Genomic DNA, 15,144 nt, shown 5'->3' on the forward strand with positions numbered 1-15,144 from the left:
TGCCATTCCACGAGCGGATGCAATTTTGAAGCGTGACATGTTGGGTATCAATTTACTCGGCGTAACATTATCTTTCACAATATAAAAAAAAAAAATGGTCTAACTATACTGTTGTCTTATTTTTTAATATAAAAAAGTGTATTTTTCCCCAAAAAGTGCGCTTGTAAGACCGCTGCGCAAATACGGTGTGACAGAAAGTATTGCAACGACCGCCATTTTATTCTCTAGGGTGTTAGAATAAAAAAAAATATAATGTTTGGGGGTTCTAATTAGAGGGAAGGAGATGGCAGTGAAAACAGTGAAAAACACATTAGAACTGCTGTTTTACTTGTAATGCCAACAGCCACCACAAGATGGCGCCAGATAATAGTTGGTTTGCTCAGGCCTGCAGAAGGTCGAAAAGCCGCGGCCTCAATTACCGGCAGACGCAGGGAGGTGGGGGCGCACAGAGACACAGTTTCTCTGTGCACCCCCACCTCCCCCGCCGCACGATCACGGTGGGCCCACGATCGGCCGGTAATTGAGGCCGCGGCTTCTGCAGGCCTAATCTTCCCCGGGTGCCAGGTCACAATTTCTTGTCGCAATTGCGACCGGGTGCCCGGATTTTGTCGAGCCCTGGTTTAAAGGACAAGCTATGGTACTTACCATACACTCATCCCACCAGACATCACCATTCTCCTTATCTGGCTCAAATGCAATGGCATCATCACGTACAATATAGGGACATCACCCTGTATTGTATGCCGAGGAGGCTGAAGTGCTTACAGAGCAGGCTGTGGAGGACCAGTCGCATCACTGAAACGGGGAATAGGGTAAAGCCTCATACACACGATCAGTCCATCCGATGAGAGGTTAACCTATGAAGCTGACTGATGGTCCATCGCGCCTACACACCATCAGTTAAAAAAACGATCGTGTCAGAACGCGGTGACGTAAAATACAACAACGTGCTGAAAAAAAAACGAAGTTCAATGCTTCCAAGCATGCGTCGACTTGATTCTGAGTATGCGTGGATTTTTAACCAATGGTTGTGCCTACTAACGATCGTTTTTTTCCATCAGTTAGGAATCCATCGGTTAAATTTAAAGCAAGTTGGCTTTTTTTTTAACAGATGGTTAAATAACCTATGGGGCCCACACAGGATCGGTTTTGACCGATGAAAACGGTCCATCAGACCGTTGTCCTCTGGTTAACCTATCGTGTGTACGAGGCCTAAGAATTGACTCCGTATTTATGCACCCATAGACATAAAAAACGTTTACGTCTTGCAGTGCATTGAGGGGGTAGAGGGCTCTGCAAAGGTAGAGGTTTTAAAATACCTGGAGTTAGGATTTAGGAATGTGCTTCCACTGTGTTCACCCACCACCATCTTCAGAGAGGCACACTCATGACATGAAAAAGTATCCTGTTTTCTTTGTATTGCTTCCTTTGTCTGAAATCCCTGGTGTTCATGCCAGTCCCTCTGTTTTTCTAATAAAACAGACCACACTAGGCATGAGAGAAGAACATATTCAGTTTTATAGCTGTGCTGAGAACTCAACCTGGCTCCTCTCCAATGATCAGACTTGTACTGCCCCGCCCACCGCACAGCCATTTACTAGGAAGACCAGTGTCCTGCTATTTCTCTTCCCCCAGCTCTCTAAGCTCCTTCTGCAGCTGAGAACAGAGGAATGGTGATCACTTATAAAAAAAGGTATTTATAATGTTATTATTTATATATCTATATATATAAAAAACATTATAAATACTTTTTTATTTATATCACAATGGATTACAAGCATGCTTCCGGAACGAATTATGCTCGCAATCCAAGGTTTTACTGTGTGAGTGTGTGTGTGTGCGCGCGCGCGTGTGTGTGTGTGTGTGTGTGTGTGTGTGTGTGTGTGTGTGTGTGTGTGTGTGTGTGTGTATATATATATATATATATATATATATATATATCTTCAACCAGCAAAAATAGACCCTCACACAAAAACAAATCCCTGCCAGTGACAATAGATCCCCCAGCAGCCAGCATCAATAGACCCTCTAGCACATGAGCTTCATGCAAATTTGGAACTAAGACAATCCCCACCCCTGCAGAGCCCTGCACAGTGAGAGAGGCTCCAAAGCACACCAGAAATTGCATACAGCTAGAAGCTAGGTTCAATGGACAAATGCAGGCAAAAGGAGCAAAAAGAGGAATTTCGCCCTCCTTCTAGTCTTTCAAAAATCAAATTTTCTTTAACTATTGCCCCATCCTTTCTCTTTGGCTTTTCAGGATAATCGCCCCTCTTCTATTCTGGACATGTTGTATGCAGAGTTCGGGGCATTTTAGGCCAGCAGACTCCTCTCCTTGTAGCATCACTTACTTCAGTACCATCTGGAAGGCGCTGTAGTTGAACGAGTAGCCGCCCATCACCCACATAAACTTCCCGTGCATGACCGCCTTGTGTGACGCCCGGCCCACTGAAGGGCTGAAGGGCTTTACATTGGGCAGAATCCAGTACGAGTCGGTTGAGGGAACATTCAGTGAACAATCTGGACCTGTCAATGATAAAAAAATAAAAATGTCAGTCAGGTGGAAAACAGAACGGCCAAAATCCAACATCAAACTATGCCAGCAAGCAGTATGGGCACCACACCAATAGTCAAAGAGTCCGCACGGCTGGTGGTTCAACCTGACTATATACATACATAATTATTACAACCAGAGCTTTTTTTTCTGATAGGTGCACAAAATCCCCCCCCCCCCCCTCTTAGTCACCCCTTGTTTCCGCCCCCTACCCACCTCCATCCATCGTCCCTTAGTTCCACCCCCTACCTAATTCCCAGTACCACCCCTTTTAAAGAATACAGAACCAAGTATAATTTTGTGGTGCTAAATAATGTGTATGGAATTTGTTAATAACAAGAGAAGCCGTAAAATAGATCTCCTGCAGTCAGCAACAACAGATGCGCTCCCCAGCAACAATAAATCCCCCACACAACAATAGATTCCCTTAGCAATAATGGGCTCCACCACAGCAACAATAGTTTTCCTGCAGCAACAATAGATCCCACACAAGCAACAATAGACCCCACATAACAATAGACCCCACACAGCAACGAACCACCCACAACAAAATACAAACACCCAGAAACAAAAGACCCCTCCCAGCAACATTAGACCCCCAGTAGCAGAAACAGATCTCCTAGCAGCCAGCAAAAGCCAGAAAAAACAGACCTCCCCCGCAACAGTAGATCCCTACCAGCAACATAAGACCCCCCAACAACAACAGATCTCCAACCAGCAAAAACAGACCTTCACACAAAAACAAATCCTTGCCAGTGACAATAGATCCCCCAGCAGCCAGCATCAATAGGCCCTCTAGCACCCCCCACGCCCTTTACTATTACATACACTCAATGTTGGAGGTGCCAGAACAACCCATTTAAAGCCTCAGAATTCCCATGTATTATATACGAATCGCACAATCATGTGTATGCTGAGGTCACTTCTGTAAAATATAAACTTATATCTGGAGAGCGGCGATGTCACTCCTGTATAATATGGAAAATAGGAAAGAAACTGCGCTAAAATAACATAAACGGGAAAGAGTGAAAAAAGAGGAAAAAGACCTGCAACCCAGTGACAGTCTATTCACCCCCAGAGCTGCGATTAGCATGTAAACAATAAATACAAGTGAAAAATGTGAGAAATTAAATAAATCGCGCTAACTCTAAAACATAAACACTTTATGAAAGCGCAAAATTATGATTTGAAATATGAGTGATATATGATGATATATATAGCTCACTAATATATCAAAAGCAATGGAGTTTGATGGCCACTAGAAGTCCTTTGATGTGCGTTTTATACTCGTATGCTTTTATAGGTGGGCATTAATGCCGGTGAAATCACTTGTGAATGAGACCGAAACTGGACCGTATATGTCTGAACTACGAGACTAGGAGTGACTACCCATTACATGCTGTTTAGGATCCCCTGTAATAAGGGATCATGGAGATTTGGTAAGGAGCCAATCCATAGTCTGGTGGAGGATACATCACTGTTTTCTTTGGACACGTTTGCAACCTATCTGAAATTTGGCACAAATCACGGGTGATGTATCCTCACTCCTGTATAATATAAATTATATCTGGAGAGCGGCGATGTCACTCCTGTATAATATAACATATCTGGAGAGCGGTGATGTCACTCCTGTATAATATAACATATCTGGAGAGCGGTGATGTCACTCCTATATAATATAACATATCTGGAGAGTGGTGATGTCACTCCTGTATAATATAACATATCTGGAGAGTGGTGATGTCATTCCTGTATAATATAACATATCTGGAGAGTGGTGATGTCACTTCTGTAAAATATAACTTATATCTGGAGAGCGGTGATGTCACCCATGTGTAATGTAACTTATATCTGGAGAGCGGTGATGTCACCCATGTGTAATGTAACTTATATCTGGAGAGCGGTGATGTCACCCATGTGTAATGTAACTTATATCTGGAGAGCGGTGATGTCACTCCTGTATAATATAACATTTCTGTAGAGCGGTGTTCTCACTCCTGTATAATATAACATTTCTGGAGAGCAGTGTTCTCACTCCTGTATACTCTAACTTACATCTGGAGTTTAGTAAAGTCACTCATGTATAGTATTACTTATATCTAAAGAGCAGTGATGTCACTCCTGTATAATATAAATTATATCTAGCGTGTGGTATTGTCACTCCTGTATTGTATAACTTATATGCAGAGAATAGTAAAGTCACTTCTATATTATATATATATAGATATTCTGAAATTTTCCAATTAAAGTTAGGAAAAAAAAAATGTTGAAAAAATGGGATAGAACAGAGAAGAAAATGTTATTGAAAAATGTATCAATATAACCCAATATTTTCATGCTACTTCCTGATCTTTCAGTATCACCAAAACGAATTCCACTCTACAACTAATAAAAGACTAAAAGTGTCATAGTATAGAGAAAAGTGGGGGGACAAGATGTCTGGTGCTCTCTGATAAAACTCCTCCTACAGAATGAACTGCCTCTCAACTATAGGTGTTAATCAGGGGTGTGCGCAGCCTATTTCATTAGGGTGTGCCCCCTCAAAGCTCAAGCACACATGCGTGCGCGCGCGTGTGTGTGTATATATATATATATATATAGATAGATAGATAGATAGCATATATTTATATACATACATACATACACACACTCTTAGGGCTCTTTCACACGTCCGTTCCGTTCTTCCGTTTTTGGGACGTCCGTTAACGGACCGCAATGCTTCCCTATGGGCTAGCGTCCGTTAGCGGATGAGCATCCGCTAACGTCCGTTAGCATCCGTCTGCGTTCAGTTCCGGTTTTTTGGACGGAAGAAAACCCTATTTTTCTTCCGTCTAAAAAACGGAACGGACGAAAAACGGACGTTAACGGATGATCCGTTTATCATCCGTTCCGCTAACATCCGTTTTTCTATGTAAAAAGCCAAAAAAAAAAAAACGGATGAAAAAACGGATGGAAAAACTGATGCAAAAACGGATGAAAAACTGATGAAAAACTGACGAAAAACTGACGAAAAACTGATGGAAAAACGGATCAACTGATGAAAAAAAAACTGATCTGAAAAACTGAACGGACGTGTGAAAGAGCCCTTATGGCAGAGCTGGTACAGTGAACGAGAAGTACAGCAGCACTTCATTAATGACAGAACTGATCAGAGGGTGATATTTACCATCTCCCCCGCCACACAGAGGGATAATGCTAATGTGCACGGCTCATTGCCAGCTTCTTTTCTTGTCTTCACACATATATATGACATGTGTATAGTGTGTGTGTATCCAGGCTTTCTTTATATATCTTCCTCTGTAATTTATTATGTGAATAAAATTGTAAAGTGACCCCTGGTGGCCAAAAGTGATATATTGACTTATAAAAATGCGGGCATTATATTACTTAGCCCTTTAATATACTCTATAAATAGCTAATTTATAGCCATGTTTATATCTCCAGAGGGAAAAATCCTATTCACTCTTTTTCACATTAAGAAAGATAAAATAAAATAAAAAGGTTAACTTATAAATATGGATCTGGATTCATAATCGTCATTTAGACCCCTTTCACACTGGGGCGGTTGGCAGGCGCTATTAAAAACCACCTGAAACAGTTTCTCCACTGGAGCAGTGCGCTAACAGAACCGCTCCAAAAGTCCTGCTAGCCGCATCTTTGGAGCGGTGAAGGAGCGGTGTGTTTACCACTCCTCCACCGCTCCTGCCTATTGAAAGCAATGGAAAACCGCAGCTATACTGCAGAGGCGCATTGGCGGCGGTATTAACCCTTTTTCGGCCGCTAGCGGGGGGTAAAACTGCACTGCTAGTGGCCGAATACGCCGCAATTCCGACGGTAAAACGCCACTTAAAATAGCTGCGCTTTCCCGCCACCGCACCTCCTGCCCCAGTGTGAAAGGGGCCTAAGAACCCTTTCACACTGAGCCATTCATATCGTCGGCGGTAAAACTCCGCTATTTTTACCACCAGCGCTATGGGCGGATTTGCGGCGCATTTTGGGCGATAGCGGGGGCGGTTTTACCCCCTGCTAGCGTCCGAGAAAGGGTTAAAACCATCCGCAATGCGCTGCTGCAGCGGTATAGCAGCGCTGTCCAATTGATTTCAATGGGCAGCAGCGGTGAAGGAGCAGTATACACACCGCTCCAAAGATGCGGCTAGCAGGACTTTTTTTACCGTCCTGCTAGCGCACCGCTCCAGTGTGAAAGCCCTCGTGCTTTCACACTGGAGTGAATGTGACAGCTGTTTAAGGGTGGATTGCAGGCACTAGGTTTAACGCTATAGCGCCTGCAATACTCTCCAGTGTGAAAGGGATCTAATGGTAAATATGAATATAAACCACCCTTAGGTGTTATGTAGAGCTGATCAAAAACTGGAATATTAAGAGCATTATAATTCCTTTATAGGGATTCTTAGTCCGGGTGTCTCTTTTGTCCCCGCTACAGTCCCAAGAGCCAGGGGTGTACACATTTCGCAGCAGGAGTTATACGAATTGTAATGGTGGGTGGGTGTAGCACTTGCCAAGCATGACTTATGCAAGTGAATGAGACGGTTCTGCAAGTGCCCTGAAACCTTGTGAATTACAGCAAACAAGGGGTTAAAGCAGGCAGTGTTGCTTTCTCACCACCTGATTTAACCCCTTGGACCCCACAGAAGCATGCAGCTGCTGTGCGCTTGCATCATTGTGGACCCATTTACTTGCATGGGTCACGATTGGCAGGAACCCATCTAAAGCAACAGGGGGCTTCATTCCTGCTGTGACATAAGTACACCTATGGCTTCTGCCTCAGCAGCTAAAGGGGGTAGGGATTTGGGGGTGCTAAAACTGCGGCTTTAACGCAGGTTTCTACCACTCCCCCCCCCCCCAACTTTATGCGTGAACAAGCTCTAACAGTGCCACTGATAAATGCAGCGAAGGGCTCATTCACATGTGCAGCAAGCACTGCTGCTCCTCTAATCAATGTACAATCAATGTATTCACGTGTAAGCGCCCCCGAGGGGGGGGGGGGGTTATGCGCTTGGGTGTAACTTTACTTTTTTGCAAAAAAATAAAATAAAAATAAATTTTACTTCAATAGCGGGCACTTTCCTCCCCAGGCCAGTTTTCAGTGCTATCACGTTTTGGATGACAATTGCGCAGTCATGCAAAGCTGTAGCCAAACAAAAATATATATATTTTTTTCCCACCAATAAAGTTTCTTTTGGTGGTATTTGATCACCACTGTGGTTTTTATTTTTTGCGCTACAAATAAAAAAAAGATCAAAAATTTGTAAATGAGAAACTTTTTCTCCTTCACTGATGAGGCTGCACTGACGGCACTGATGAGGTAGGACTGATCTGATGAGGTGGCACTGATGATGGGGCACTTATATGCAGCACTCATAGGCGGCACTGATAAGCAGCACTGATGGGCACTCATAGGCGGCACTGATGGGCACTCATAGGCGGCACTGATTAGCAGCACCGGCAGGCATCACTGATGGGCACAGTGTGCCATCCCCAATGGGCACTGATTGGTAGCCCTGGTGAGCACTAGTGGGCTTACCTGGTGGCCATTAGTGGGCACTGGTGGCCATGGGTGGGCATCCCTGGTGGCCATGGGTGGGCATTTTTGAGGGGTCTACACTAATAATCAATGCGCTATCAGCGCAGACCCCCCTGTCTAGAGAGCAGATTGGACACAGCTGATCATGTGGTAAAGAGCCTACATCATAGATCATAGACGAAGATCGGAGGTGCGATGTTCCAGAATGACACACCACACCACCGAGGCTTATCCTGCCGGACGTTATATGACATCTAGTCAGGATAACAGAAACACTTTCTGGCTGTCATTTTGCTAAATGGTAGGCGGGAAGGGGTTAAAGTGATTGTAAACGAGCACCTTGTAAAACAACCCATTCCGTTCAAAATAGAAATGAAAGTTATAGATATGAAAAAAAAACATAACTACCCTTTTTTTATAAGTGATCACATTCCCTCTGTTCCCTGCTGCATAAGAGCCGGTGGGAGGAGGAGCAACAGCACACTGATCTTCCTAGTGAATTGCTGTGCAGTGGGGGCATGTCTGATCATTGAAGGAGAGTACACAGAGTTTCCAGCATAGCTAAAAAAAACTGTCCACGCTGTGCTCTCCTGCTTAGTGTGGTCAGTGTTTAATAGGAAAGCAGACGGACTGCCAGGAACACCAGGGATTTAACATAAAGGAAGCAATACAGCAGGCACATATGAAGAAAATTAAGTGTTGGGGTAACAAACGCTTAAACTTTTTTTTTTTATAACATAGGGGACAAATCCCCCTATGTGATTATTTTTAGGTGACAAATTCTCTGTAATGAGTCATGCAAGGTCTAAAAACCCCTGCATGTCTTCTCTGGGCTCCACTGAATGTATTGCAATTCAGATCGCATTGCTATGCTAGCTGGGGACACTGAGAGGCTGACCCGGAAGTGATGTCATAGACGTTGCTTTCCGGGTCACAGCAAAAAGGGGAGGAGGGCGCACCTGTGTCTGCTCTTCTCCTTCCCCTCCACCCACCACCACCCACCATGTTGGTTCCGGGCCTGCAGATGGGCAAGTAGAGCCCGGAAAACATGGCGGGGCGCGCAGGGGTGCCAGTACCGAGGGGATGTGTGAGCAATCGGGCTGTAGTGCAGCCGCCTGAATGCTTTCACCTGACAGACAGGAGTCTGCCTGTCCGTTTTACACACAATCCCAGTGGTCGCAGCCTCCAGATTGTGTGTGAAACCCTCCGCTATCAGGTTTCTACGACATACGGACCTGGCAGCTAAAGGGTTAAACCCACGTTTGCGCTCAATGCACGAGATTGCAACACAGTAGTACGGCAATTAGAGGTTTATATCAGGTGTGAGGATGGTGTTCAGGTAGATCTCTATCTCTTTAAGGTTGCCCATCTCTGATATAGACTGTATAGTACAGTACAGATACAGTGGCCCAGATTCAGGTAGGAGCGCGCACTGATACGGCGGCGCAGAGTATCGTTTTTACGCTACGCCTCCGTAAATTATTTGAGCACCGCTGCATTCACGAAGCATTTGCTCCGTAATTTGCGGCAGGGTTTCGTAAAAGGGACCGGCGTAAGCGCGCGTAATTTAAATGATCCCGTAGGGGGAGTGGATCATTTAAATTAGGCGCGTTCCCGCGCCGAACGTACTGCGCATGCTCCGTCGGGAAAATTTCCCGACGTGCATTGCCGTAAATGACGTCGCAAGGACGTCATTGGCTTCGACGTGAACGTAAATGGCGTCCATCGCCATTCACGAACGAGTTACGCAAACTACGCAAATTTTGAAAATCGTGACGCGGGAACGACATCCATACTTACCATTGGCTGCGCCTCCTAATAGCAGGAGCAGCCTTACGGCGAAAACGACGTACGCAAACGACGTAAAAAACTAGCGCCGGCCGTGCGTACGTTTGTGAATCGGCGTTAGTATGCAATTTGCATACTCTACGCTGACAACTACGGGTGCGCCACCTAGCAGCCAGCGGCAGAATGCACCCTAAGATACGACGGCATAAGAGACTTATGCCAGTTGTATCTTAGGCTACAGTTGGCGTATCTAGCTTTCTGAATACAGAAAGTAGATACGCCGGCACTACTTAGCAATTACGCTGCGTATCTATGGATACGCAGGCGTAATTGCTTGCTGAATCTACCCCAATGTTGTCAGCCGACATTGTAGCATTACTGTACTTGCCCACTAGGTGTCACTGTAGCTCCATAAATCTCAATACTTTCATAGCTGGATGTCAATTCTCTTTTAACAGATCTGTAAAGACAGTCATAAGATGAGACTAGCACACATTCCACTTATTTATGTATCTTTCAGCTCCCTCACCTGCCCATTGAACCCATCAATGCAACAGGCAGCTTCTCTAGCCAGGGAGACCCTTGCGGGAACCTTCAAGGAAGTACAAAGAGGGGATCTTGTTTCCTAAGGAAGTCAGTAGCTGAGAGATGAGCAGCACACACCACCTCATGGCAGACACCTTAGGGCAAAAGCATACAGTGTGGATGGGGGTAGCTATAGTATCCTTTAGCGTTGATGAAATCTCTGCAACAGATGTGTCATTCTGACCCAATGTCTCAGAAGCCGAGGGATCCTCCTGGACTGTTTCCTCCTCGGGCACTGTGTCTGGCTCAAGGGTAAAATCAAAGTCCAGTTCAGGAGAGGAGGTCAAAGGGGCACAGATGTGACCCCTGCTATCTATGGCCTCAATAAAGCCAGATAGTCTGCCCATAAAATCAGACAATGTGGTGCAAAAAGGAAGCTAGTGTGGGTGATCGGCCAGCAGAATGGCTAGAGGAAGGGAGGATGTCAGAGGGGGTCAGAGGTAAGGGTATTATTAGCCCCAAATTAACAAAAAGCTAAGCCTGACCTACAAAGTCCATCTCACCCTTTTCCCTGAACGTATGATCTGCCTGTGAAATTGTCCCAAGAGGGGTAACTGACAACCCCTGTAGTGAGGGGGGAATGCCTTGGTTCCAAGAACCTGTAGGCTGCAGTGACCAAGATATTGTGATCAGCCGCTGTAATGTGCTCTTAGCAAAGCGAAAAAGTGGGAATGAGGCAGTATAGGCACCTCAAGTGCTCGAGTCATGCAGGTGTAGTGGTGTCTGGTTAGCACAGGCACACTTGGCGCCACTTGGGGGATGCATGCATACCTTTTTAGAAAAGTTTAAATTTCAACTTCAGCAATTCTGGTCCCCTGCTGTGATCACTGAAAGGGTGGTGTGTGGCTCCCACACCCCTCAAAGGGGTTTCAGAGACGGAAGGGCACTCTGGGCTAAATGTTTAAAGGACTTCCACCCTGTACTCACCCCAGTCCATGTAGACAGGATTAGCTTTGCCCTGCACTAAGGGCTTCTTCCCCGCAGGGACAGGGCTCTGAACCAGGCAGACTCTGGCTCTGGGCCTGTAAAGCACTGTGTAGCTTCACAAGATGCACTACATGCCTAGGGGAGAGCCCACAGCAGGATCCAGTGCAGAAAGCAACAAAACAAGAAGGGAGAGTAAGGAGTGCTAGCTGGGGACCCCCCAGAAGAGGAGGTTCGGGGCCACTCTGCAAAACCATTGCACAAAGCAAGTAAGTATAACATGATATATATATAAAACATGTTATACTTACTTGCTTTGTGCAATGGTTTTGCAGAGTGACCCCGAACCTCCTCTTCTGGGATATATATATATATATATATATATATATATATACACACACACACATACATACATACTGTATATACACACACACACACACACACACACACACACACACACACATATATATATATATATATATATATATATATATATATATATATATATATATATATATATATATATATATATATATATATATATATATATATATTTATATTTATAATTTTGCTTACTGAGATCTTTTAATCTATTTTTTTATTTTTTTATTTAGAGGGGGTATTTTTGGGGGGGATATATTTACTTAGTTTCTTCAGTTTTTATTATATAAATGTTTTCCTCTTTTGTGTATTTGATAACTATTTTTGTAGTGTAAAAAAAAAACAAAGATAAATAAGGCATGGCCGCCATTAGAAATCTTGGGGGCTCCATACAGCTCCCTCAGCTGCCAGCTCTGCCTGGGTACCAGGAAGCCAAACAACCTTTCCCCCACACCGCACAAGACAATAACAATGCCTCTTTATTACTCCACAAATCAGCGGTCACCTCACTGCTTACAAGAGCAGTGCTTCAAAGCACGTTCTAGGCCCCTCTGCTGACCCAATGGGACCCAGGCCTTGCAAAGGTGTAATGCTTGTACCTCCCTATTGGTTGCAGAGAGTGTGTGCTTGAGAAAACACACCTGCACAGCTGTCAAGTGGACATGAATGGGGCAACCTGTGCATCAAAAAATGCACAAATATTCAGAAATTTAAGACAGATAAATAAAAACTCTTAATTTCACTCCTACAGAAAAATTTTGATTACTGGAATGAAATTTTGTAACTCAGCTTGATGTGTAAATCCAAATCAGCCACTAGGGGTCAGCAGCAGATAAGAGATGGAGGCGACCGTTATTTTTCAAACTCCATTCATGAAAAAAAGTCGTCAATATTGATAAACAGCACCATTTCTAATTGCAGAAAGAAAAGATTTTGTAAATTGTTCACTGAAGATAATAGTCCCCAACAAAGTTACATAATCTCATTGCCATCACTGAACGTGGGTGGGTCTGTTTTTGGCTCAGATCATAGTCTGTAGTAGGCAATGTGGTCCTGTACATACACAACATCCCTTATGTCATAAGCAGCCTTTGAATTTAGAGGCTGAAATTTAATGTGGATTGTCAGCTTTTCTGTCAAGCCCTGCATCCACACAAAAGGCAGACACAAATCAAAATTTATACCTATCGATTATTAAAATTTGGTGTTCCAAAATATGCTTTGAGTGTTATATTGAGAGTCTACTTCTTCACAGTTAACCAGCCAGCGCCCAATCCAGATTGTGGTTCCAATTGGGGATCACGTTGGTGGCAGTCTTACTGTAGGGGATACTTACTCCTACTTCCCCATAAGACGTAATTTCTGACGAAACGTGCGCAGGGCGGGGCATACAATCTGTGCACTGTATGGCGGAATGTGATGAGCTCGATTTCTTTTGCTGCTTTGTGAGCACATTATTTTTACAATAAATTTGGATTTATTTTACAGGGTTTTGCCATGTATGGTCCTTTCTTTGACGAGATACATATAATAAGAGCATTCCCGGGAAGTGAATGACTAAAAATATAATGGCATTTAGGTCAAAAGACTACGACTAAAACAAAATCGAAATTTGACGTCAAAATTAACACTGGTTCTATGTCACAAGAGCTAAAATCTGTCTATAGTGCATGTTCAAACCGAAAAGTGATTGTAAACTCTTACACACCACTTTTACCTACAGATAAGCCTCTAATAAGGCCTACCTGTAGGTACTGGAAATATTTACCATATACGCTTGCGCTGACATCGTCAGCTCATGCGCACCGAAGAAAGGGCACGGTTGTGCAGTGACGTCACGTGACTCCGGCAAGTTATAGAGCCGGAGTCCACGGACCCGGAAGAGGGGTGAAGATGGACGCGGCCACCAGCTGGCACCTAGGGGACATCGCGGGCTTCGTTTGCAAGTAAGTGCAACATAATGGGCTGCATACTAGCCCTTTATCCTTGGAAATAAAGAGGAAATAAAACCCATCAGGGTTTACTTCCTCGTTAATACCATAGATAATAACCCTATTAGATGTTTACTCTGGGAGTATATGAGTTTGTAAATTGTAGTGAAATGCTTAAAGTGGAAGTTAACTTCCATGCATGACTTTTACCTATAGCCTATAAGCCTATAATAGAGCTCACCTATTGGTAATGTAAATATCTCATAAACGTGTGCGATTTAGTTGATATTTACATTACATGCAGCCAGTGACATCACTGGTGCATGCGCTGTGAAGGAACGCCCACCCGTCAATCAAGACTGGTGAAGATAGAAGCAGCGCAGGGGGGGGGGGGGGCTACATTTTAAGGTAAGTTTAACATAATGTGCTAGTATGCTATGCATACTAGCACATTATGCCTTTACCTTGCAAGTAAAAAAAAAAAGTCCAGCGGTTTACAACAGCTTTGAATAATGCATTACAATGTACCTAAACCCATTAGATTTATTTTAGTAGACTAAAATGTACTGGAGATTTTAATTAACTAGAATACGACTAAAAACAATTCAGATGACTAAATTATGACCAAAACTAAAATGCCATTTTAGTCAAAAGACTATTAGCCAGATTCAGAAAGACTGGCTTAACTTTGAGGCGGCGTAGCGTATCGCATAAACGCTACGCCGCCGTAAGTCAGAGAGGCAAGTGCTGTATTCACAAAGCACTTGCCTCCTAAGTTACGGCGGCGTAGCATAAATGGGCCGGCGTAAGCGCGCCTAATTCAAATGAGGAACAGGGGGCGTGTTTTAAGTTAATGACTCGTGACCCGACGTGATTGACATTTTTAACAAACGGCACATGCGCCGCCCACTGTGCATTGCTCCAAAGTACGCCGCAAGGACGTATTGGTTTCGGCGTGAACGTAAATTACGTCCAGCCCCATTCACGAACGACTTACGCAAACGACGTAAAAATTAAAAAATTTGACGCGGGAACGACGTCCATACTTAACATTGGCTAGGCCAGCTATTTGTTCGACTAACTTCACGCCAGAAAAAGCCTTACATACCTTTACTGCGACGGGCAAGCGTACGTTCGTGAATAGGCGTATCTCGCTGATTTACGCATTCTAGGCGTAAATCAGTGTTCACGCCCCTAGCCGGCCGGCGGAACTAGACAGCTAAGATACGACGGCGCAGGCCGTCGTATCTTAGCTACATTTAAGTGCATCTCATTTTGTGAATACACTTAAATGTACGACGGCTTAGATTCAGAGTTACGACGGCGTATCTACTGATACGCCGGCTTAACTCTTTGTGAATCTAGCTATCAGATTAAAACGAAATCAAAATTTTACGTTAAAGCGGAGTTCCACCTAAAAGTGGAACTTTCGCTTAACC

The 15,144-nt window shown here is 44.1% G+C and overlaps 1 protein-coding gene across 1 annotated transcript in view; it reads right to left on the reverse strand.

Moving 5' to 3' along the window:
- ATRNL1 (attractin like 1) overlaps positions 1–15,144 on the reverse strand; it is an 859,416-nt gene that overhangs the window by 682,485 nt on the left and 161,787 nt on the right. Inside the window, exon 6 of the mRNA XM_040361535.1 lies at positions 2,352–2,526. Within this exon, the coding sequence (XP_040217469.1) occupies positions 2,352–2,526 (175 nt within the window). The remainder of the gene's footprint in view (positions 1–2,351; positions 2,527–15,144) is intronic.

The sequence above is a fragment of the Rana temporaria genome, chromosome 8 (genome assembly GCF_905171775.1).
Source record: "Rana temporaria chromosome 8, aRanTem1.1, whole genome shotgun sequence".
NCBI classification, from domain to species: Eukaryota; Metazoa; Chordata; class Amphibia; order Anura; family Ranidae; genus Rana; species Rana temporaria.